This window comes from Columba livia, chromosome 1, assembly GCF_036013475.1.
Source record: "Columba livia isolate bColLiv1 breed racing homer chromosome 1, bColLiv1.pat.W.v2, whole genome shotgun sequence".
In the NCBI taxonomy this organism is placed as follows: Eukaryota; Metazoa; Chordata; class Aves; order Columbiformes; family Columbidae; genus Columba; species Columba livia.
Window position 1 is genome coordinate 42524252 of NC_088602.1, and position 25641 is coordinate 42549892.

The 25641-nt window shown below is 34.4% G+C and overlaps 1 protein-coding gene across 1 annotated transcript in view; it reads right to left on the reverse strand.

Moving 5' to 3' along the window:
* KLHL1 (kelch like family member 1) overlaps positions 1 to 25641 on the reverse strand; it is a 215519-nt gene that overhangs the window by 130892 nt on the left and 58986 nt on the right. The window contains exons 2-3 of the mRNA XM_005501782.3: positions 20450 to 20632; positions 10019 to 10155 (exon numbers count right to left, since the gene is read on the reverse strand). Of these exons, the coding sequence (XP_005501839.2) occupies positions 10019 to 10155; positions 20450 to 20632 (320 nt within the window). The remainder of the gene's footprint in view (positions 1 to 10018; positions 10156 to 20449; positions 20633 to 25641) is intronic.

The window sequence follows — 25641 nt, forward strand, 5'->3', positions numbered from 1 at the left end:
ACATAAATTTTATTACCTCATTACCAAAAGTGAAGCAGAGATAATATATAAAAATGCATGATGTTAATAAGGTCAGTGTGTGTCACAGGAATCAGTCTCCCACAGCTGTTAACTAATAGGTATCAATACAAATATGGTGGGACCATTCAGTAGGTAGTGCTCACTTGCTCTGTGCATAAGCAATAAATTTTAACCCAGATCTGTAACACATGGTAATATAATTTTACCTCATGTTCACAGTATTTTTTTCTCTCTTGTAATTACACATTTATGCATCCATAGCAAGCCTCTTCAACATTCTTAAGAGAGCTGTAAGATTGCACAAGAAGTCATGGGAAGTGTCAAGGAAATAGAAATAACAGCTAGTAGTAATTCCTTTGAATCAAGTGTTTATCATTTCATCCTTTATGTTTCCTGTGTCTTGATCAGCTGTGTTGCAGTTTTGAAGAGTTTTTGAATTATTTCCATAGGCTAACCAGTCATGTGAATGCACTTTGTCTATGAGGTCTCCATTTTTAAAAAGAAAGGCAGTAAATGGTATCAAGATAATATTTATTCAGATTTTGCATAGTAGATAAGTCTCTTACAGTTATGGTTACAAGAAAAAGTTGCCTTTTGGAAAGAGAAGAAAATTCCAGTGAAGACTAGAAAAAGCCTATAAAAAGGTGCTATGCTTATTATCGTTATTACAGACCTTTTTGGCATTGCTTATCATTAATCTTACCAAATCTTAGGTATCTGCCAGGCAGCCATCTGAGCTAATCATCTGAGATATCTTTTTACAGTCTATTGAGAGAAACATGAGGCATTAGAGCAGCTTTCATCAGCCCTGGTTTAGTCAACTACTGTAGAATGAGATGAATCACTCCCTAAGAGTCGCTATTTCTTGCTTTTAACTCTGAAAAGAGCACCTTCATTTGACTTACTGTGACAATGTTGATATTTATATTTGCTGATATGAATTCAGTTCATCTGCTCCCAAACATACAGCATTGGAATCATCAGAATCATAAGGTATCAGGTGATTAAGTGTCTTGAAACACTTTACACCCTTTAAACACAATTTGGGTCCAATTCCGATGATCCCTCTCTCTGTTACTGTCAACTCCTAGAAATGATGTAATGTGTAGTAATCACCTCTTATGTCCATCTATGAATAGCAGCCAATGAAAACCACAATAGAAGGTTGAGGTTTTTTGTGTTTTTTTTTGTTTGTTTGTTTGGTTTTTTTGTTTGTTTGTGTTTGTTGTTGATGTTGTTTTGTTTTGTTTTGTTTTTTGTGGGTTTATTTGTTTGTTTGTGTTTGTTTTTTGCTCTTTTTTCTGTAGTAGCACATCTTTTAGTCTCCAGCTGACTTCTGAAGTGAATGTTAAGGTTTTGATTTTGACCTGTGCCTTAAAAGGTAAAGTCTGTATTGTATCATCTCCAATACTTTTCATAAAGGTGAAGTTGTTTTCAGAAAAGAAAACATGACAGACAGTATATTCACTTTGCAGAGGTTTCTCCTGATCAAACTCTTCTTTATTTTGTGTTAATTATTTGCTGCAGACCATTGGCTGCAAATGAGGAAGACAGGCACTCCATGGCTGACTGTGTTTATTTCCTTACAGTTTGGCATTTAGCATCAGTAAGAATTTAGAAAGACAGCTCATTTTTTTCTGTAGAAATTCAAATAAACAAATAAATACTACCACAAAAGGGAGTAAGTAGTCTCCTACACAAACTGATAGTGCAATTTAAATGGGAAAAAAACTTAGGATCTGCCCACTCCCTCTTACCAGACTACTCAACTTACATACTAGCAGCCAAAAGCTAAATCAAATACAAATTAACACCAAAAGCATGTATGACCCAAAGATATGTTTACTTGAGGGTGATGATTAATCACTTAATTACTTTGGCAGCAATTTTGGCATCAGCCACCATAAATAAAAAATTAGTTATACCATATGATTTGACTATGAAAATTATTTTTTCCCCAGTGGAAAAAAAAATTCTTAACAGAAAATTTTGCCTGTCCTGAACAACTTCAGTCCCCCTCAATTCCAAACTATACTGGACCATGTTATCTGAACAGATAGATTTTCTGTTCATACAACACCTCTTTTTCTAATCCTTCTGGGTAAAATTCAACTCTTGAAAAGGACAACTTATTTTGTCTCCTCTTCACACAGGAGAATTAATGTGATTTTTTTTTTTTTAATAAATTTTAATTTACATTTCTATGAAATTATCTCTAAAAAACATTTAAAGTTAATGCCAGGAAAGCATTCTCTTGATTCAGATATATAACTTTTGACTATGATTAGATACTCAATTACATTGTCAGTTATGGTCCAATTTTTTAAACTCTTCACTCACTACAAAACATGACTTTAAAATTATAAGAATTTCCAAGTTCAAATAATTTGTATGTGAATTTTGTATTTTAGTATTATGTGTAAAAATAATTTCATAAATTATTCTGCAGCCATAAAAATACGTAGTTTGCCGAAAATGAAAGAAAATTCCTCAATCACAATAATATGAGAGTTCCTATAAATTAAACAGCTTCACTTAAAAAAAAATGTACAATTATTTACACCCTGTTATTCCTACATGTTTTTTTGAATTAACTGCTTAAACTGGCATAATCGCATGGTCATTTTTGAGTACTGCCAAAGTTCACTGTACTTCAATGGCATGGAAAATTATAATATAGTAGAGTGATAAGAAATTCCTATTAACAAATTAAAATACCCCCTGAGCAGGAACCTTCTTGCAAATGTCTGGCTAGAGATCAGAAAAGTATATTAGTCAAAATATGACATGACGTGGTACCTTTTCATCTGAAAAAACATGAACCAAACAATCAAACAAAACACCTCTGTTGTATAATTGAAATGTCATTTTGTAAAGAAAATTCATCTGCTGGCACAAATATCAGCTTTTTAGAGGGAGACATTAAGACACTACTTTCTCCTTATGAAGTAACTGCCATCCATGTGCCTTAGTTCACCTTAGATATTTGAACTTAATCACATGCAATATATACATACAAATAACAGGAGTAAAAACATTACGTAATTTTAGCTGTGAGTCTAATCTTCATAAAACCTCTTTTAAAACTGTGAAGAAAGACATGTTAGTGCTCTGAAACATACCTGAAGATACATTTTCCAATGGCTATGGAGAAAATGTTAAAATATGGATTTCATTGTTGATATTATTTGCTAAACACTGCTAGTTTGCACTTGCATAGATGATCGATATATTAATAATTACATCACCAAAGATTCAACTAGTATAGTCTTATTTGAAAATTTTAAGCTTAGTTTTATATATAAATAGAGGAATAAAAACTCACAGGCTAAAACAAAGAAAAAAATCCCACAATAAAGGTTACCTCAAAAATACACAAATATAAAGAGGATTTACTAACTAAATGTCCAACAGTGCAAATCTTACACTCCTTCGCCAAATAGGGTGGGAGATGACATGAATCATTCCCAAAGCTCATTTCGGATGTAAGACCTTAGTTTCCCTTTATTCTTTTTAGTCGATGGACTTCAATACTTGGGTTTGCTTCTAGACTGTACGTCCTGCCCACCATGCTGCATGGATTGAAAACCACTATAGAAATTCAACTTGTAAACAAAACCAAACCCCATACTGAGGACTGCAGAGAAATCCCATTCTAAAAGACCTGTACCGAACTGCAGGTACATTTCAGGTTTGATGAAGCAGTATTTTATTCTCCACATCTCAAGCTATGTCAGAAGCAGGAATACTTACTCATCTCTGCCAAAATAATCTTCACAACTTTTCAGGCAATGATTGGACAGCTCATATCGACACACAAATAACAAAAGTTTACAGAGATGGAGGCATTTGTTGCCAGCAAAAGATTTTTGTTTATGAGTCCACCTTACAGCCTAATGAAATCTTTGCTATGGGCTGGATTCCACTGCTGGGAGAAGTGAATACTACAATTGCCTCCTGTTCTGTGGGTACATTTCAGCACAGTCATTTTGTCATGAGCACAGAACAGAAAGGGAATGAAGGTACATTTTACAACGCAGTGACAGGAGCAGAGATATGTATGAAAGGAGAGGACCTCTTTCACAAACTCTATTGTGATTTTCCTGAAGTTTTTGTTTGCTTTCTTTTGGAACTGTGGTTACATAGCTAGGCAGCTGAGCTCAGAAGAATGCATACAGTCACTTCTCCACTGCAGGAACTCCAGAAATGCACATTAAAGAGGTAGCCCATGTTGTATCAGGACTTAGTGTATCAGTGACAGGACTGGAAAACACCTGCTCCAGCTGGACACAAGATTGTCAGAGCAGGGATTGCTCAAAAAAAAAAAAAAGGCAGTCTCTGCAGTTCTTTAAGCTAAATGGGTCTATGAAAATCTTTCCCACAGACCAGAATTACATGAAAGCCCATCGTTTGTTTCACTATCAGAAAGTCATTCAGTGTAGGAAGGCATTAGACTCCAAGCAAACTGACATCCACAGGTGGAGAAGGATGACAATCTAGTTCTACAGTTACAGTAAGAAGCTAGTATTGCACATATGGACAGTATAGTTGAATCCTTGATGTTGTGCTAAGGCTTTGTGGATGCATAAATAAGAACTTATTGAGGAACACTACAGGAAAACATTAATCTTGTCAATGCCTCCAACACTAGTAAGAAAGTTAATTGGAACAGAGGTATGTTACGATCTTGGAAGTGTCCTTTTATTACCCATTCTGGATTTCCTGGAACAACTGACCTCCCATCTGAAGTGAATTGAAATGTGAAAGTGCAAAGTCAATCATCAAGTACATGGCAGAACAAATATGGTGGGACAGCAGCAGGTAACAGTCTCCTGCAAAAAGTGTTAGAGGTGGTCCGTGTTCCCTTGAGGTCTCTAATATGATTCCACAGAATGAACAACTCTTGGATTTACTCAGCATGTCACAGAGGTAGAGGCAAAGACCTTCACAATACACAAGGTATCAGGGGTCATTCCAGTTCTCAATGTGATGAGTATCTCCTAGACCGGAGTTGCCTGACATACTGTAAACAAGCTACCATCACCTAAAAGCCAAGGACTGTTTGAGAAGATGCCTTTAATAATATACATACAGCCTTACATTATATCTATTAAGTTAAGCTTGTCTGGGACTTCTCTCTATCACTGAAGCTAACTGTAATGAAATTACCTCAGTTGTACACCAAATTGTTGTCCTCTGAATTGCGGTAGTTACGTTCAAACTGCATGTTGAAGAACAATCCTGTGGCTATGACAACCCATGGACTACATGAACAGCATAAATTGGCACAGGCAAAAACTGTTAAGTACCATTCTCACTGTTTATTTGTATAGACAACTGAGTTTCAGCAATAAAAGAAAACAAAACACACACACACACAAAAAAAAACACAACAAAAATCCCCAAACCAAAATAAAAGAACAAACCTCCCTGGGATATTTAATTAATAAAGCTTCTGTTCTGAAGGAACCCAAGGGTCCTTGTGCTCAAAGGCAGATTCTTTCTTGCTATATCCCTGCTGTCTGCCCTGTGTGTTATTAGATAGAATACTGACAGAGAAGACACTTGACAGTCCTTTAATTAAGGAAACCACCAAAGAAAATCTAATTAAAATCTATGCAGTGAGGCTTGAACCTCTTCCATGTAGGATCCATACTCATTTTTTCAGATGTGCATAAATAAATCAAGGACGTTTTGTTTTCTATTAGTTAACTGATTTTTGCATTTTCAGTTTCATTAATGGTATGAAAGCACAAGCCTGTTCTTCTGATCGCTGTTGGGAATGCATACTAATTAGACAGACAGATGCAGTCTGAGGAAATCTACAGTAGCTTCACAGCTCTGTTGTAACTTCAAAGGAAGGCTCCCAGAGTCACCAATTGCAGCAAAATGCCAGAAGCTCAATCTGTAGTTCCAGTCCTAGCTAAAACATTTAAGCATAATTGAAAACAGTGAAATCTCAAGTTTTAAGATCAAGAAATAAGCACTACCTAAGAAAGTGAGGTAAAGAAATACTCCTCTGTATTACTGCTTATCTTGAATTCTAAAAGTTCAAAGAATACATATCCATGTATCCCAGGGCACTAGGATCTCAATCCTAGATTTTCTGCCATCAGCAGTCTTGCTGCTTGAAAAATGAAACATACTTCAGCCATTGCATAAAAGTGTTGGCTTCAGAGTTTCTCAGCTGACTCACATGAAACATTTAACTGACATGCAAAAGAGGAAGATTTGTTTCCTTTTAAGTTATAGTTCTGTTATCTCACAGATGAATCATCCTTTGTTTATTCAAATAACCCAGCCAAATGCAGCAACATGTGGAGAGATTAAACCCCTACCTTGTGTTGAAATTGTGTATTTTTTACTGGTCAAATATATCTTTCACATAAAAACAGTGGGAAAACCTTTGTGGTTTACCCATGTGAATCTATGCAAACTACAAGAAGCACATGATTTTGATGCTGTATTCACTCATAAATCTACATCATATATATATCATTTGAATAACACAACTTGCAATTACATTCTAATTTAGCTTATGTAATTACAAAACTTACTTCAGATAAAACAATATGCAGCCACTATTTTATTAATTGATTCACAAATTTAAGTCATTCAGTTATAATACTTATATACAAAACAAAAACCACTTCCAAAAGAACCCCAAAGTTCATCTAACATAGAGTTTATAGCACATATTTTTACACATCTCATTTTTTTCAGCTTTAATCAAATTGTGTTTTATGGGTACATCTATCACATCAACTTTATAATTTGTCATGCTGCCTCTTCACAAAACTTTAGCACTTTTTACTATCTTTAAATCAGTATTTCTGGTAGTCTAATTTTCTGTCTTTCTGTTACTACTCTTTGATGGACATCTGTACAAGAACTAATGCTTTACTGGTCACCTTGTAATTCTACCTTTCCAATTATTTAGAACAATTTACCTTTGTATAAAGCCTTTCATAATATAATTAATTACTGTGACTTTCTTTAACAAAACAAAACAAACAAACAAATAAAAAGAAAAAAGTCCAAAAGCATTTCCTTTTAATCTGTAATCCGGAGCACAGACAGTCTAGACAGAATATCTGGCACTGAAGAGAGACTTCAGAAATTCTGTCCAGAAAATCATGTCCTTTTGGAAGCATAAGGATATTTCTGGAAAGACAGATAAGAACTATTTCAACTAACAGGAGCTAAAAGGAAAGACTGAAGATCCACAAAGCAATGTGTAACTAGTTACCAAACCAATATTATTCCTTTTTTTTTTTTTTTTTTTGTACCAATAGATATTGGAGATGTTAACAACTCTCTTTTCAGATAAATATACCTATTTTTATTCAGGTCTCTCATGTACAAAATTTCCCTATGTCTCAACTTCAATTCTGATGTTTTGCAACAGTATTTGATCTTATTGCTGCAACAGAAGGGTCTGGTATTCGTAAAGGATACATTTATCTATAGTAATACTTTTCATAATTATGCATATTTTACATTTTTGAACTATTACTTAACATGTATGATTCATAGTAAAAAAATTAACAATTTCACTAGATTCCAAAAATTCTAAACCTGACTGAATTAGAGGTAATATAAAGTGGAAATTGTTTCCTTTTTAAAATCACATCTAAAAAAATCTGCAGTATAATACTCTTAACTTCTAAATTTTTGCAAACAAGCCCATGTTCAACTGTATTTTCCTGAAATGTTCACTTGTCTCCAGGGAAAATTTATCTCTAACAGCAGCAACTATATGTGAATTTTTGTATTTATTTTAATCTCCTTGAACTAGAAGGCAGTGGCAGGAGAAAGAAAATGGAAGAGTGAATAACTGTCCATCGTCAGAATGTTTTGCTCTTCCTGGGGTAAAAGAATAAAGAGCTAAACAAGGCACAGACATGAGTTGCTGAAAACTTTTTCATATATTCTGAGGTCAGTAAATGGAATTTGGCGGACAGATTCTCCAGATATTCTGTCTAGACTATCTATGCTACAGCTTACAGAATAAAAGGCTGAACAGGAATTTCTGCTGGTTGCTACATGGTCGGGTATCAGAATAGTGCCTGTTTCCTTTACTTTTCAGTGTTCTACTGAAGAAAGTGAACTGACTCAAAGGAAAAGGGGGCATGAACTAGACTGGTGGTAAATAAGGAATCAGGGGGCAAGAAAAGATATAAGAAATTATGAAGATAGATAAATCATGAGAGACGGTTGAAAAGATAGGAAAAAAACAAAAAGGTCTAAAGGGACAGGTTTTGATCTGGCAAAGAACATGGGAAAACAGAATGATTAACCAAGGAGTAAGTAATGTTTAATTTCAATAAACTGAACAAGCTTGGGACCATGTTCTAAGAATTCTCTGGTGACCTGTGAGTTATCACTGAATTGTCCATAGCAGCGTTAAATGCTCTTGCCCTCTGCACAAGGATGGAAACAGGATATTTACTATCATAACTGTAGCTAGGAAATTTAGGAGTTTTGTAAGACATCTGATATGAAGAAAAGGAATAGAGAAAGAAACAATGTAACATGAATTTCAAGAGATAAGGACACAAGGTGAGAATAAATCTGGGTAAATCAAAAAAGTCAGGACAAAGACCCTTATGGAACAGAAATACAAGACAAAGTAATCCAAACAGAATGGTTCATCGCATCCAATATGTGTTCTCTTTAGCATGCTAAATGTACTTTTGTTTCCTCTTCAGCAAGTATTTGTGAAATTTCTTTTCCAAGTATAAATTTAATAAGACATTTTTTAAGCTTTATTGGTCTCCAAATTGTGTTAGAACTAAAAGGATAATGATGGATTATCACTGCGGGTAACAGAAATTAGAGCCCTTTGTTGTCATCTTAAGTTTCTAATTCTTCAAGGTGACATTATGATGTCACATAATGTTACCATTTTTAAGGTAGTTTGGGCTTCATATGACAGTTTAAAAGAAAGAACATTACAGATTCAAATTCATATGGGGTAAACTAGAAAACATTGGAATTACACTTTTTAACTTTAATTATGTTTATTTGCAGTTTCTGTTTCCTGTTAAGACAGTAGAGTTATTATGTCATAAAATAAATAGCAAATATCTTGATTAAATATATCAAAGCAAACAGCAACTTGTGATTAAATTAATATATGTGTATTTAGAGAGGATTAAAACGGCAGGGTACGGGCTATCCATTTAAATTGAAGCTAAATTCAAATATTCACTAGAAACATTAAGATAAAATCTTGTTAATTTAAACATATGACTATGTCTTTTAGGAAAGAGAATAAAAAACAGCATATATTTTATACTTTTGTGATTTATAGGCAAGGGGAGACAAATTCAGAGTGTAAATCTTATTATTGGCATTTATTTTAATTAATTTGTTTTGTAACTTTAGTATTGTTTCATATTAATGCACTTCAGATACATCATGCATAACAGCTTGTTTAAGATGGATAAAAGCCAAATCTATTACACATTAAAATATAATAACTATTCAGAAGGAAGTTCTGAGTTATTAACCCTGCATTATGAGCCATTCATAAATTTACACAACAGACTAAGAGCCTATAACAGGAAATGAAAGTGATGAAGTCCAGCTCAAACGTTTTATTATTTAAAATTTTAAAATATTTATGTAATTATTTAAACTGAAATTTGACTAAGATAGCAACATAGGGCTATTCTTCAAAAAAATACAGCTGTTCCTTCAATGAACTCATGTAACTTGAATCACATGCATATAGGGAAGTCTAATTATTTGAAAACCAAGAAATATATATTGTTTCCTAGACTGTCTTCTTGTACCCACCAAGCCTGAAATATTTAACAGTTTCAAAACAAAAGATAACAATCTGAATTCAGCCCTAGAAATGGTAAATAACTGTTTTAATTGAGACTAAAAATAAAATATATTTAGAAAATAAATATAATCCATTGGTATTCAGCAAACAACACTACCAACATATTTCTCTATACAAAGTATAATATATGCAGTACAATACCTGTGTATGCAAACTGAACAAGATCCCACAGTGCATTGGGGTCTATGCCTTCCATTTTGATCTCTTCTTGCTTGGCTTCACAAACATCACTTGTAAACATGGCAGCAAAGTAGTCAGAGACAGAACTGAGGACAAGTCTGCAAAAAAGTTAGAAACTGGTGTCATTTTTTTGTAAACTTTACACAATCCTTCAACCTTCTATAAAACTGTTAATAGCTTAACATACTATTCACTAAAAAAAACAAAGACAATCATTGTCTAATGTAATGTTTTTGTTAAGAAACATTTCCAAAAGAAAATAATTTCAAAATTCTTACAAAATATGAATGGCTTCTGTAGGGATCTGATTTAGATAAAATAAAAACAAACTCAAACAAATTAACAAAAAAAAAAACAACAACAAAAAACCCCCACCAACAAAACAGACCAAATGCAAACAATAAACAAGTTACTGCTTATCAGCCAGTGAGATAATTGATTGCTTTCGCTCTCTTAGCTCATCCCAATAACAAAGTGAAATATGACAGTTTGAATTGGCTTCATAATTTCACAGTGCTTTAAGCTACCATATTTTCCTGCAAGTAGGACAGCTTGAGAACAGATATATGAACTTTACTCTGACACAAATGATGGACAATGACTAATTAGGTGCCATAGATTTATCACTTCTCATGTTGTGTTAAACTCTAGCAAAAACAAACTTTAGAAGTAAAGATCCTAATTCACAAACAGTTCAAATTTATGTTAATGTAATTAATAAAAACAAAAGATGTCTACAAAAAGATTAATTTAGAAATATACTTCATTGCTACCTTTAGAGACATCCAAATCATTATTTATTTATCTATTTTACCACTGAGGAACATTTACTTTAATGTGTGTTCTATTTATTATCTCAACTGAGTATCACAAGTATGTTTTTAGTCAACCAAGATAACTGTAGAATTCCAGAAAACTAAAAATCTCATGACACTTCCTCAAATACTTGTTCTGATCACTTATTTAAAAGTGACCGGATTCACTGTTATTAAATGCTTGATTTGAATTAAAAAAAAAAAACAAAACAAAACACAAAACAAAAACAAAAACAGTAAAAACAAAAACAAAACAAACAACAAACAAGCAAAACCACAACAAAATTATCATTTTCTGTGAGATACAATCTCTCACAGCTAGCAGAGATGTAATTTAGGTTTCTGATGAAGACTTCCATTTGAGAGCATTTTGCATCACCTTATTGCTTCAGATTTATTAACCACCATTTAAAATCGACTGTGAGTCTTCATTTTGGTCACTTGATAAAAACAAAGCCAAAACCCAAAACCTGTTGCTGCATCAATACCAGTGGACAAATGAATGAACAGAAGTTCTAACAGACCAGTCAATGATAAATTGAAATATTTTAAACTGTATTATCTGATGTAATTTATATCGTTTATGTTCAAACATTTTTTATATAATCTTCTTATCCATGTATTCTCAACTCAAAAAAAAAAAAAGAAAAGGGAGGATAGAAAGTAAATAACAGAAGGATTATATCTCTTTCACAAATTTCTACAAAAATCTGTGATTTTCTGCATTTTGTCTCATGGATTATTCTGGGTGAGGAAACTCAAAGAAGCCATCTAATGGATTCCAGCTGCAAATGAGTATTCAGTCTACAGGACCAGACAAGACCAATCGTGAAGTGAAAAACCCTGAAAAATATGTAATGCATATAAGGTCCTCACTACCCATTTTATTTTAAGGTTTATTCCTACCAGTTTGCATCACCTGTTAAAGAAGAAGGCTTAAGTGAACAGAAAGATTCTGAGAAGTAGCAGCTCACCTAAACAAGCAATACAAATTTTTCAACAGAGGATAAAGGAAGGGGAGGGTTTTTTTAAGCCCCTTATGTTAATCAACAGTTACTAGAAATAATGAATCAGCTACTTCCTCAACTGGATATAACCAAAAAGTTAACCTATTTGATGACACAAACTTTTTCCTTGGCAAGTGCTTCAAAAGCTAAATTGAACTGAAGGGAACTTAATTGTGAAAGGTGACACCTTTTGCAAATCTTAATTGTGTACCAGTGTTTAGATAGAAAATGAAAAGTGAGAAATCAAAGGGATCAATTAATCTGTAATGATCTGCTGCTTTTGTAGCTCAGGAGGCTCTAAACAGCTCTAAATCTTGGTTTAAAGGCATGTTGACCTATTCATCAAGAAAGGTCAGGTGTTTCATGATGTCACCTTTTTTCAACTACTGATCTGGCAGTGAGAATACACAATAAACTCTTTCTTCCTTGAAAATCATAGAAGGTAACTCATTGCTAAAATGAGTTCATGGACCCCAAAAGATTTTCTCCAGGTTGAGGGACTTCTCTACCTTTACTAAAACTAAATTCAGCCCGATATATTTCTGGTTTCTTTTATAATATAGCATATAACTGATTCCTGTTGTGACCTTTTTTTTGTCCTATGATATCAGATTTTGGTTTCTTCTATTACAAAATGTTTCCTTGCAATTTTCACAACCGTTTTCACATATACCTTTGATTACAGAATTCTCTTAACCCTGTTGGTGCATTTAGAAATTTAAAGAAACAAACAATCAAAAGAAATAAACCTTGATCACTTATATTCTTTAAGCAAGTTCTAATGATATTTTACTGCCAAGTGAATAGAATCACAGATGTTACTTGGACTGAAAGCTCATAGACATGCCACAACTTTTTCCACACACATTGTGCTACTTCATATAGGAGATGAACATTTGTTGCTTTTAAATATGATTTGTTGCTCTGTAGAGGACACGAGCTGACATTGAGTGTTTTTACTGGTAGTGGTGCTCCACAGCTCTTCTTATAGCAAGCAAACATTTACTGTACATATAGAGAAGATTTCATGATTTCTTAAATTTTAGGACTTACAGAACTAATGTATATCCAAGCATGAACTTGAAAAAATACAGGAAAAAAAGTAAGCAAACACTGCCTGTACAATCAAGACTGCCATCTTTTTTGAGTCAAATACAAAAAAGGAACAAGCTGTGGAACAGGTCAACTGGTTTGGATTACACCAGGTAGTGAGTGCCCTTCCTGATAACTGTGGTACTCTTCGTCACCAGTTTACCAAATACAGAAAAAGCTATAAGAGCTTTGCAAAAATATAGTTAACAGTAAAGTTAATCTAGTACACAGACTATTTCCTGCTCAGTACCAAAGATCCTTAGAAAAATTGTCCAGATGCCAATATTTTTTTGAGACCAAATATTGCCTGCCAACTTTAAATTGGCATTTCCAATCTCAGAATTCTAATTTGTAGTTAATTGGGATCACTGACTTTCATGTTGACCATAATTCAGAATCAGATATGCCATGTATTTCCTTTTATTTTCATTCAGTCTTTCCCACACTCACTACTACAACTGGCTTTAATACACATGAAATACAAAACGGTGTCATTTTCAATCAACTCAGATTCAGTAATACAGCACAAACCTAAACCTTATTGCTCTATACTCCCTAACAGACTGTGCAAAACTAAGTACATAGTCTTTGCTGTAAAAGCTATTCATACCTTGAGGTATTAATCCATTCTATGTTTTAACAATGGTAATTTATTTGTTTTGCAACATTTTCATTTCTATTTTCTTATCTGTTAACTATGTTCTTTAGACCCTATTACACTTCACTTAAGAACAGCATGAAATGTGTACTATCCATTCTCTGTTGAAGAATTTGCCACTACATATACCTTCTACCTCCACCTGTCATCTAGTCAGCATTTCAAATCTAGAATCCTTTGCCATCTACATTTCTTTCTTTGCAGTCAGGACACCGATATGTTAATTGGGTTTATTACTGCTATAACTGTCTGTGTTTTCTGAATTTGTAAGTACGCAAAGAAAGACATGAGATATATCATAAATTATTCTTGTCCATAAAATTCTAAAAAGATCCTCTAATCATGTTGTGTATCTTGTCTCAGAGAACAAAAATATTCCATTGACCACTTATATATTGCAAGCTTTTGTTTTACGTTGTACCAACAGACATTTTTCACAGACTGTTTTCCCTCCTTCTCCTGTGGATTAGTATAGCCACTTTTCATTCCATTGACTAATTTGAGGATCAGAGACATTTTCAGGAATTTCCAAAGTGACAATACAATAAAAATAAGATTAAAAAAGAGTGTTCGAGTTCCTTTATGCAGTCTCTCCAGGATTCACATTTGGTTTATCTTCTTTCAAAACAAAAATTGTACTCAATTTCTATGGAACAACAATATAGTCAGGGGAGGAATGTTATGTACAATAGTAGGGCCGTACCACCTCTGTTTTGGAAGATGTTGAGACAAAATTCACCAGTGGATGTTGAAGTGTTTATACTCTCTATGTTTCAAGATGTGGAATTCAAAAACTACTTTGGGTGAAAGAATATTGGGAACTAATAAAGCATCTGCTACTAATTTCTATTGCCTGTGAAGAGTATGTACAGTCATTCATTGTCTATTCTGCCCATTGTCTCTGGTTTGATCATGAACAACTCCTTTCCTTCTTGATTCTGAGTTTTCCCCTAGTCTCAGACACACTTGCCAACAAACTGTCAGCTACATCAATTTTTTACGTTGTCATTACTTGTTCCTTCAAAGCAGAAATAATTTACTTTTCAGAGTAAACAGGCAAAGGACACACGTGGCATCTCAGGGTAAGAAAGAAAACATGGTGTACCTAATATATGCCATCCCATTGCAAGCCATGAGTGTATTGAACATTGAGCAGTTAGAAAGAAAAGCTGAACTGCCCATTCTAACTTTGTACAATGACATTAATTGATGAAACCATGTATCTGTAGACTCTAAGTGAATAACAGGCCCAATTAGTAGTGACAAAAAGCTCAGATTATGTATCAATCATCTGAAGAGTGTGATCTTCAACCTCTTTTTTGATAGTGGGCTGTCAGTTCTTGCAGACCCGACTGATCCAAACTATTCTTGTACAGCCTCCTTTGTCATCCTGATTTTATTTGTTTGCTTGTTGGTTTTTGTTGTTGTATTTAAAAACAAACAAGCAAGCAAGCAAACAAACAAACAAACAAACAAACATTCAATTTGAAAGGGGAACCCATCCCCTAAACATAGATGTCAAGGGCCAGTTTCAGAGATTTTGGAGTATCTGATTCATCAGCATAGGCCTGATGCAGACCAATGAAAACCTTGCACTCTTTTGGACGACATACTGAAAGTCAGGCAGGGTACTCCAAGGCATCTCAGGAGAAAGGAGGCAGCTGAACACTGCTTTTTACTTTCTTCCTAAGACATCTCACGCTTGTTTCTTTCACCCTTCAAGGTTCATTTCAGTTACTCCACCTATGTACACTCCATAAAGTAATAGCATTAGTACTCTGGTTTAATAGAATCATAGAATATCTTGAGTTCAAAGGGACTCATAAGGAGCACTGAGTCCAACTTCCTGCTCCTCACAGGACTACCTAAAACTAAATCATATAACTAAAAGCATCATCCAGACACTCCTTGAACTCTGACAAGCTTACTGCTCTGACCACTTCACTGGGGAGCCTGTTTCAGTGACAGATCACCCTCCTGGTGAAAAACTTTTACCTTATGTCCATTCTGACCTTCCCCGGATGCAGCTTCATTCCATTTCCTTGTGTCCTATCTGGAGCAGATATCCATCCTGCAACCTGCAGAGGGCTCCACACTGCAGAAGGTTGATGTGCCCTAAGGAAGTTGTAGCCTCTGAAGAGCCAGTAGTAGAGCAGGCTTCTGACAGGAGCTGCAGACCATGCAGAGGGTCCCATACTGGACCAGGTTTTCTGGCAGGGTTTGTGGCTCACAGGGGAATCCATTCTCCAGACTGTTCCTGAAGAAGTGCACCACATGGAAAGGACCCACACTGGAACAGTTCGTGAAGAACTGCCACCTGTGGGAAAGATCCGTGCTCCAGAATTTAGTGAAGGACTGTCTCATGTGGGAGATATCCCACAGGGCAAGAGTGTGAAGAGGAAGGAGCAGCAGAAACAACATGTGATGAACTGAACCCAACTTCAATCTCCTGTCCCCTTGTGCTTCTTGGGGGGAGGAGGTAGAAGAGTTAAGAGAGAAGCTGAGCCTGATAAGAAGAGAGGGTTGGGGGAAAGTGTTTTTATTGTTGTTTTTATTTCTAACTATCCTACTCTGTCATTAACTGGTATTACATTAAATTAATTTCTCCCAAGTCAAGTTTGGTTTGTCTCTGAGGGTAATTGGTGAGTGATCCCCCTACCTTTATCTTGAACCATGAATGTTTCCATCTTATTTTCTCCTCTTGTCCTGCTGAGGACATGGAATGACAGAGCAGCTTCATGGGCACCTGGTGATCAACCAAGGTCAACACACCACAATCAGACACAGGTGTCTATGTAACTTACGCTATAGATCTCCATTGATTACAAGATTAGACATATGGCCACGTCAAAACCAAAACTCATCTGGATAACCAACTTTAAATTATCAGAAATGATCTTCAAAACTCAAGGCTAATTTCTGCATGTGCAAAATTTTTAAGTGATATATACTCAAAAGGTACAAATAAAACCAGAAGAGTTCCTTGTGGAGATAACAGAACTTGCCTTTAAAATATAAATCCCATTCTCAGTATCAGGAAATATTCTGTATCTATTACTCCTTCTTCTTAAAAGGAAAAAAAAAATCCAGGTTAATATTAAAAGCTTATCTAAATTGCCTTGCTAAATTCCTTCTGACAGCAGGATTTGTTGTTGTTGTTGTTGTTGTTCTGTCCTAACCATATTACTTGAATAATTTGTTTTTAAACTCATGGACAGTAGGTTGTGTTAAATACCACAGTTTAGATGCACTGTTTGACTCAAGAAGTTCCTCAAACCCTAATTACAGATATCCGAGAGTGAACACAGGGCAGTTGTACTGTTTATACACGAGCATCTGTTACTGACTGATTCAAGAAAATAAGCTGAGTCTTAGGACCACACTGTGCACTCTGCTTCTTTCACCCATGCCTTTACACTATCTTTCCTTCTCTGCCTGGTTCTTTATCCTTTCATCTCTCCTTTTAGCTCTGTTCATTTTTTTCATCTTATTGATACTGTTTTTTTCTTAAACTGCACCTTTTTTATAGTACAAAATACATTGAAAATTATGGCCTCTGTCACCTAAAAAAGGGAACATAAATTATACTTTGCTGAAAGATTTTATCAACTTTATCTGGATGTGTGGTCTTCCAGCTTTTATCAGGATGCTGTATGTCAGGTGCCCACCAAGCTGCTCTATCACTCCCCCTTCTCAGCTGGACATGGGGAAACTAAAGAATGTATCTGTTTTATACCTACCTGGTAATTTTCTATTCATTTTGTGCTACCTTTTACACCACAGAAAGAATCCTCACTTACCCTTGAATATCACAATGAACCATAATGTCCGTGTTTCTTTGATGTTAAGTGAAAAGAGCAAATAAAGAACTCAGATTTCTCATTATAAACTCAGCTATACTTGACAATATTAAAATAACAACAACAAAAGTAGATTTCTCAGTTTCTTTTCATTCACAATCTTCAGTTCTTAACAAATGCAATGAAAGTCAGAATTGCAAGTTGCAGATGTAACTCTCCTCCTATATTTTTGCATTTTCTGCTTGTAATGAATTTTCTGGTTTATTGTAATTCAGTCTCTGTTATACAGGAGCTTTTTTGTATTTCTTGAATAGGGATAGATAAACTCTCTTCTTATATAACCTTTTTTTTTTTTTTTAACTCCAACACTGACTTCCTATATTGCTTCAAGGACATTCCTAGTCAAAATCCAACTTATGGTTTAAACCTTAGTCTGAATTTAGAGCTGTGTATATTTATACAATCCTGGCTAGAAGTTTTAATGAATTCTCCAGTCCAAATTATTATTTGCGTTGACTTTGGCTGTTTTCTTTGCAGCATTTTTTACGTTTATTCAGCAGCTGTAGAATATGGTATTTTGGTTATTGTACTTAAAAACAGTGCAACTCAAGTGAGTTGTCTTCACTTAAAACAACAAAATTATTTGTGGCAAAGAAATATATTTAATTTCATTTTATCGCCTGATTAAGACTTTTATTCTACCTTGCTTTGATCATGTCACTATAGTTCTGAATAAAATTTACTTCATGTTTTTGTGCTTCACGTGACATTTACTACCTTCAGATTAGTTAGATTTCTAGGTACAACTGCATGTGGCTGATTGTAAGCTGGATAGAAGAAAGAAGAGTTAATTTTAGTGGGTTGGGTTTATTCAATTGTTTGTTTTGTAACAGCAATGCCTGAGTTCTTTCTGTTCCAGGCATTGTGAAGTTACAATATGTTTCTTGTCTTAAAGAGGTTATATTCTAGATGAGAGGTACAGAAAATGAGAAAAATATATATAGCATGTATCTCCAGAGTAAGTGGAGAAACTACAAACTCCATGTTCATAACATTTTAAAATTAGGATGATCTGCTAATAGTGCAACAGCTGAACTGAAGGGAAGGGAAATTACTATTTTAGCATTTTTCTCTCTTTAAGGTATTTTACATTTTTGCATTTGATTGTTAACTATAGATGTTACAGCTATTAAACAAACAAACAAACAAACAAAAAAAAAAAAAAACCCTGAGGTTTACTTAATGTTTCAAACTAATTAAAATGTCAGCTGCTTTGCACCTTGGAAATGCCTGCTGCAGATGTCTGTTTTCTCAGTATCCTTTCTGGTTGCTTGTTCATCATTACAATACTTGGTTGGTTTATACTTCCTTTTGCTATTCTTTCTTTTGAAATATTACACCTGCAACCTATTTAGTGGAAGATTAGGTTACACAAACACAATGTTTGGGAGACAACAAAGGTCTTAAGCACATTATAATTTCAAAGCTGTTTGAGTCACCCGAACAGTGAAAAGCAGCTCTAATAAGATTGAGAGTTTGGCATGGTGCCTCCAAGTGGGGAGCTATAGCTCAGTGATTATGTTTTATGACCTCCCTTCTAATTTGGGAGATCTACACAACTACCAGGGGTGCATAAAGTGCCAGATGCATAATACATTTAACAGTGGCAAGAACCCTGGAACACAGAAGTTGTGTCAGTTGCCAAGTCAGTGGGTAGAAATTGCTGGGGACTTTGCTGGCATCTGAGAACCAGAGTACATCAAGGCAAGGGAGGAACACCAAAACCAGCAGCTCTTAGAAGACAGGAGAGTAGAAACAAAGTCTTAAGAACGAAAAATGCTGAAATAAGAGAAAGATTTCTATACAGCCACTAATCTGAAACCAAAATGACTCCGCTTCACATGCTGCAAACTACCTAGATCAATCTAACTGTTACTGCTTTTTAAGTGGAGGGGTTTTTTTCATTTGTTATAATGATGGGAGCAATTTCAATATTGTAATGAAAGTTTCTGCCTTGTTTTACTTATTAGTATTTGAACAACGCATTTGGATTTGCAGTCTTGCATATTACACACTTACTATTATTATTGGAATTTGAATTGAAATACAGAATATACAACTTTTCTCTAAAACAGAAAAAAAGAATAGTCTCCATGTCCATCTTCACTTATGGCAGAAAAACTTTGCAATGTCCAAGCTGCCAAGACGACCTTATAGTATTCCTCTACACCAGAAAGTTAATTTAGTAACTCAGAAATACATTTGCTGTGTTTCAGTTTTCTTGTTTGGGAGCCATAGCTCTGTCCTGGATTTAGTACCTCAGCAGAGAAACCAGGGCACAAGCAGGTAATAGGGCACCCTTAGTTTGCAGCCTTATATAGAGTTCAAATGCAAAAAGACTTGCTAACCTGGAAACTCAAAAGTATTCTCTGTATTTTAATCTAAACTCTAGGACTTGATTTTTTTATTTGCATGCACTAAATCAAAGGCTATAATTAACACCAAAATCTCAATTAAGAATGACTATTTTAAGTTCTAATTCAATCCAAAACCAAGATTAGTTTAATTTATACTGGCTGCTTTAACACCAGAGAATCTTATAGTGTTCAGTATCATTCCAGTATAAGTGTCTGAGAGACTCTGTATGACAGATTGATCAGAATACCATGAACTTAGGCTAGAAAAGATATTCTGTGTAGTGTAGCTGTACAGCATCACATTTCAGAAGTTTCCATTCTCCTTACATATGAACAGAGTCACAGCAGAGACAAATGTTTGGTACACTCACAATAAAATGCCTGCTAGTTGAGTGCTACTTGAACTTTTGAAACATGTACAAAAAAGAAAAAACACATTCAAAGGCCCAGCCTTCAAATATAATCTTTGGCAGCTACTCACATTTGTGATGCTTAAAGCAAGAGGAAAGCAGGCATAAGGACACACAGAAGAGCATTTCTAGGAAATAAGCATTCCCAACACATTTACTTTCATAGTTTCAATATCTTATGTCTATATCCTACCTATGTGCAGGTATCTTGCGATTCCCAGCAATCAGGATAACATCACAGAGCTGCTGTTGCTTCAGGTAGCTCTCCATCTTTCTGAAGGTTTGTTCCGCGTGGTGAACAGCCTGGTAGAATTCCTCAGAGCTACATGAATCCATGTCGCAGTGGGGTGGCAAGGGGTGGCTGGCTCCCGACAGTCTGTAAACCACAAGAGAAACTCCATGTTGATAAGACGTGGCCAGTTGTCTAGACTTCATCACAGGCTGCTAGAAACTCCTGAAGTAATCAATGCATCCTTCCCAGTTCCCATAACTACACGTACAAGATGGAAAAATCTTACCACCTTCAGAGGGATAAGTAGAATTTTAAGTCTTGTAGCACTGAAATGATTTTTTTGTTGTTGTTTTTTTTTTTGGCACAGACATAGAGTAACCAATTTCTGTATTCTTCGATAAAGTTACTAAAAATATAAATATGAACAACTAACAGAAATCAGTGTATTCATGTTAAGGTTAATAGTATAGCTATGTTTTCATTATTAAACTATAATTGGGCTCTTTAAATTTTAAGCATTTTAGAGTAAAATTATTTTATAGAATTAAACAAACTATTTATTTTTCTTAAATATTAATATTAGCACACAAAATAAATAATGGAAAAAAACAATCCTTGCCTACTCAAGTTCACTTATTCAAATTCACATTTATTTTCTACCATTTGGAAAACAAAAATAAAGCTCTGATTGGCTTAATTTGTAATGATTTGGAATATTCCTCTATGATAAACCGCATGCTTTTTAACCAAAAGGCTCATTAATACAAAGTGTATTTAGCCTACAAAGATAGTGATGTCTAAAATTAAAAAAAAAAAAAAAAGAAAAAGAAAAAAAGAGGAAAGAAAAAAGAAACAGGAAAAAAACACAAATATATTCTTCAATATATTTGTCTGTATATTCTTAGTTGAGATTTACTCTGTTCAGTATTTCTCGTTCAGACTTTTACTGAAAATAAGAAAATGTGTCAGCAAGTACTAGCCCTTGAGGAAACTAATGCTATTGTTTCAAAATAATTCACGACAAAGACAATACCCTTTTCTTTTACAAAATTGTCATGAGACTGTTTCAAATGAAAGCTATAAGATTTCATTTATCTTCTGCTGCTGAAAGTGAAGGATTTTATAGAGGAAGCTGATTATGTTTTTACTTCAACTAGGTACATTAAAAAATGGCTTATATACTCAATACAAGAGGATCAGGGAACATATTTTAGTCCAGCATCTCAGGTGACATTATCAGTTCATTCAAACCAATCTTTTTTATACATATTCTATTGAAAGATAAATATTAAAGAGCACATTTTGTTAATTCACAGTAATAATACAACACTTTCATTATATGAGGTTTAAATTCAGTAGGTACTATATTCTAAGAATAATATTAATAGATCTGTAAGATAACACAATCTGCACTCCTTGTACTGGGAGGAGGGGAGAATATTAATTAAAAAATGAGCTATTGAAATGAAATGCAATTATCTTTAAACAAACAAACAAACAAAACTTTAGTATTTTTGTTGACTTTTGGTAAAGTACAATATAGTTCAGAAAAATAGTATTGCCTTTTGACATATTCTAGTGATTTACTTTTGAATTTGTTTTTGACCAAAAGTGTTCCACATACTCTCCTATAGTCACTGTACAAAGGTCCAGAGGGAAAGTGAGAGGATGGTCCATCTTTCTATCACAGTAATTGCTAGGCTTCACAGCATGACTTTAAAGTATCTGGAAGCCTGAATTATTGAAGGTGGCCTGCAGATAATTTTACAGAGAACCAACTCAGTTACCTTGTATCTCACTCCACCATCTATACTATGCTATATACAGGTACTAACTTACTAGAATGAATCCCCTTTTAAAATTATTACCCACAGTAACTTCAATTGTGCAGCATTAAATTGGATCCCAAGAAACTATCAGCTGGTTTAAATTAATCAATATTGCCATTTGTATGCTGGTAAGGTTACAATATGTGTGAGCCTATCTATAGGAAATTGAATTGGCAGAATTTTATTAACCATCACTCCTCTACAGAAACAGTTATGAATTGGTGATTTAGAAAGGAAAATTTCCTTAATTCTGTTATCTTCAATCTTGTTATACAGTAAGTAGTTTATGCTAGCTGCCTCTTGCAAACTTCTCCAAAAGAATAAAACAAACATATTAATTTGTGTGACATAATCTGCTCGTGTGGTCCTATCCAATCCGGACTGCCAACCATGTTGATCAGAAATCCAAATTTGTTTTCATATCTTTGGATGATCAACAAATGTTTTCACATAAAATTATAAAGATGGAGCTAAACTCATTAGTATGGGTAGTGGGTAGATATTTCAGCTTTTTTCTTTCCTTTCCCCCCCACCCCACATCCCCCTGCCTTTGATTGTAGCCCTACACAGACTGCTTTTATTGCTGAAGAAGTAGAATGACACATAATTTACAAGAAATAAATCAGCGCTTAATAAACGAGGTTGCTAAGGTTAAACAGACACATTTCTTCCCTTCCCCTGGGGAATTCAGAAGTGACAACACCAGCAATTCTGAATGGGTTCATATTGTTTGTTAATTGAGAACTTAGGTCCAAGTCAGTCTACATTTGAACAGATAAGGTACTAATTATGCCTTTTCTTGGCTATTCAAAACGGGCTGCACTTTTCAGGTCAGAGAAAGACAAGTACCCTGACAGAATTTATACTATTCCTATAAAGACAGATAGGGCTGAAATGAGCTTAGGCTATTTTGTTCTTGAATGACTAGACAGTGTTTGCTACAAATTTTGCCCTCTTTCATGCTTGCCATTTATAAAAAAAACATTTCCACCCTTAAACTCATCAGTATATCTATCACTTATCAAGTCATTAAATGACTATTCAAATGCAAGCCCTGAAGGCCAAGCACATTTTAAATTATTATCTTGTAAACGGGCAGTTAATCTTGTATTTATTTTCTAAGAAAGCCCAGTTAAAACGTCTTCTACTCATACTATTCAGGAGCTACGTCGTTTTCATCACAAATGCTCTGTCTGCATAATCAACACTTTAAATTCAGTCAGCAGCTTGTTAAAATAGGAATTAGCTAACAGAGCTTCAGCCAGCAAATACCAGCTATTTTCTAGCAGCTCATGAAAGGAACATATGGGTACTTAAGACCTATTAACAAAATGAAAAATAACACTTTCTGCTTGCATATATTGGGAGGTTTTTTTAAGTGCTGGCAACCTGAACGACACATGCTGTGAGATGCTTGTTGAGCGCATGTTGAAGGAACTCCAGCACAACTTCACCTGAAAATTCCCTGAGTCTTTCAGAATCCTTTTTAGCGCTTGTGTACCTCGAAAATCAGTGAATACAACAGACTCCAGAAGGGCTTTTTCCATAATCTTTCTTAGTTGGCAAGTGCAAAACCACAACTTATTGTGAGAATTTTAAACATTCGGGCATTGTTCAGTCTAGAACACTTTTTAGCTTTAAAATTTAGTTAGGACAGAAAGAAGAAAACACAAAATCACGAAGTGATAGGGATTGGAATGGACCTCGAAAGATCATCTAGTCCAATCCCCCCGCCTTTCACAAGATTATAACAACTTTATTGAAGAGTAATACTACAGGATGAGAAAACTAAAAGGCGCACAAAATCTATCAACATCACAAAAAAAACAATAATCTCAAATGTTTCTTTATGAAATAGCAAACCAGAGTGCATGTCACATTAAGAAATAAAAAAAAAAATCCACCTCAGCAACTTTGTACAGGCTAATTTTCAGTGTTAAGAACACCATGCTGTCATCAACAAATGAATGTTTTAAGAAAAGCCCAAAAGTGCTGATGAAAAAATTCAGCCTTTGAGCCTTTATCTTAAGCCACAAGGTTTAGCTGTTTCTTTTTTTGTGATTCTTTCCCCCATCCCACTGTGGAGGGGGGCGAGCAAATGGCTGTGTGTGATATTTAGCTGCCTGCCATGTTAAACCACAACAGCATCTTAAGAATATTACCAGCCTCAATAAACAAAATATTATCTACCAGATTATCACGTGACCTCAGACAAATTAAACAGCTCTTCAGAAACAGAAGGACAAAAAGAAGGACCACTGTGCTATACTAAACTACTATAGAGAATATTTTTTTTTATTATCAGCTGATAGAAAAAAAAGTACAAGTAGGGTGAAAGAACGAAGTGTTTGTTCAGACTGTGATTTTTCCAGGTTACTAATAAAATATACAAGGCAAGACTTTTGTTTTGATTAAGTTCAAAATACTCTCAGTTAGAATTGTTCTTATTTATTGTTCTTCATCTGTTAATTATCTAACATAAGCTACAAGCTCTTTATTGTCAGTGTTGAAAAAACAACATATGTATGGATTCTGTAGGCTCCTTAAATACCTGGGTTTTATTTATTAAGTACTTTTAAAATCTATTATTTTTGCTTTTTTTTTTTGGTAAAAATAAAAGGTTAAAGAAAATTAATTCAATTATGGACGATTAGTCAAAAATCTCATGATTCTGCAAAAAACTACTTACTCTACTCTATTCAGTTATATTCTTGACAAATGCTTTATCTTCCCTTCAGTCTTCCCCATTTTTTCCAGAATTTACTACACACATTAATAACATGAGTTCATCCTATGTCCTATGCCCTTGGAACCACTTAAACTAAAGGGAGTTTGTGTTTTAAGTATTCTGTTCAAATGATCTTTTCTTCTCACTTTCTCACCTTTCATCCTCTACAGTCCTTTAGACAATTACTTCAGACTTTTTCTGTTTCATCTCTTCTTTCTCCACAGTCATTTCTGTCCAGTCTTAAAAATTACTTAATTTTTTTTACCTCTCTCTAGCACTTCCAGTACCTGCCTACCAATATTGTGCTCTACCTTCTGTCAATTTTACTTTCAGCTTCTCTCTCCAATACTTACAGCTTCCAGCAATTTAGGTACTCTTCCACAGATGAACAACTAAATGGGCTCAGCAGTCCAACAGGGCCCTGACTGAAAGTCAAAAAACTGAATTTCTAAATAAAGATTGAGATTGAGTGGTCACAAATATTAATAGACTGTTATTAAACTTCGGGAAAAATACTGAAATAATATAAACTACATAAAATATTATTAGTAGAAATTTAAATATGTGTAAACTTTTTTTTTTTTTTTTAATTAAGA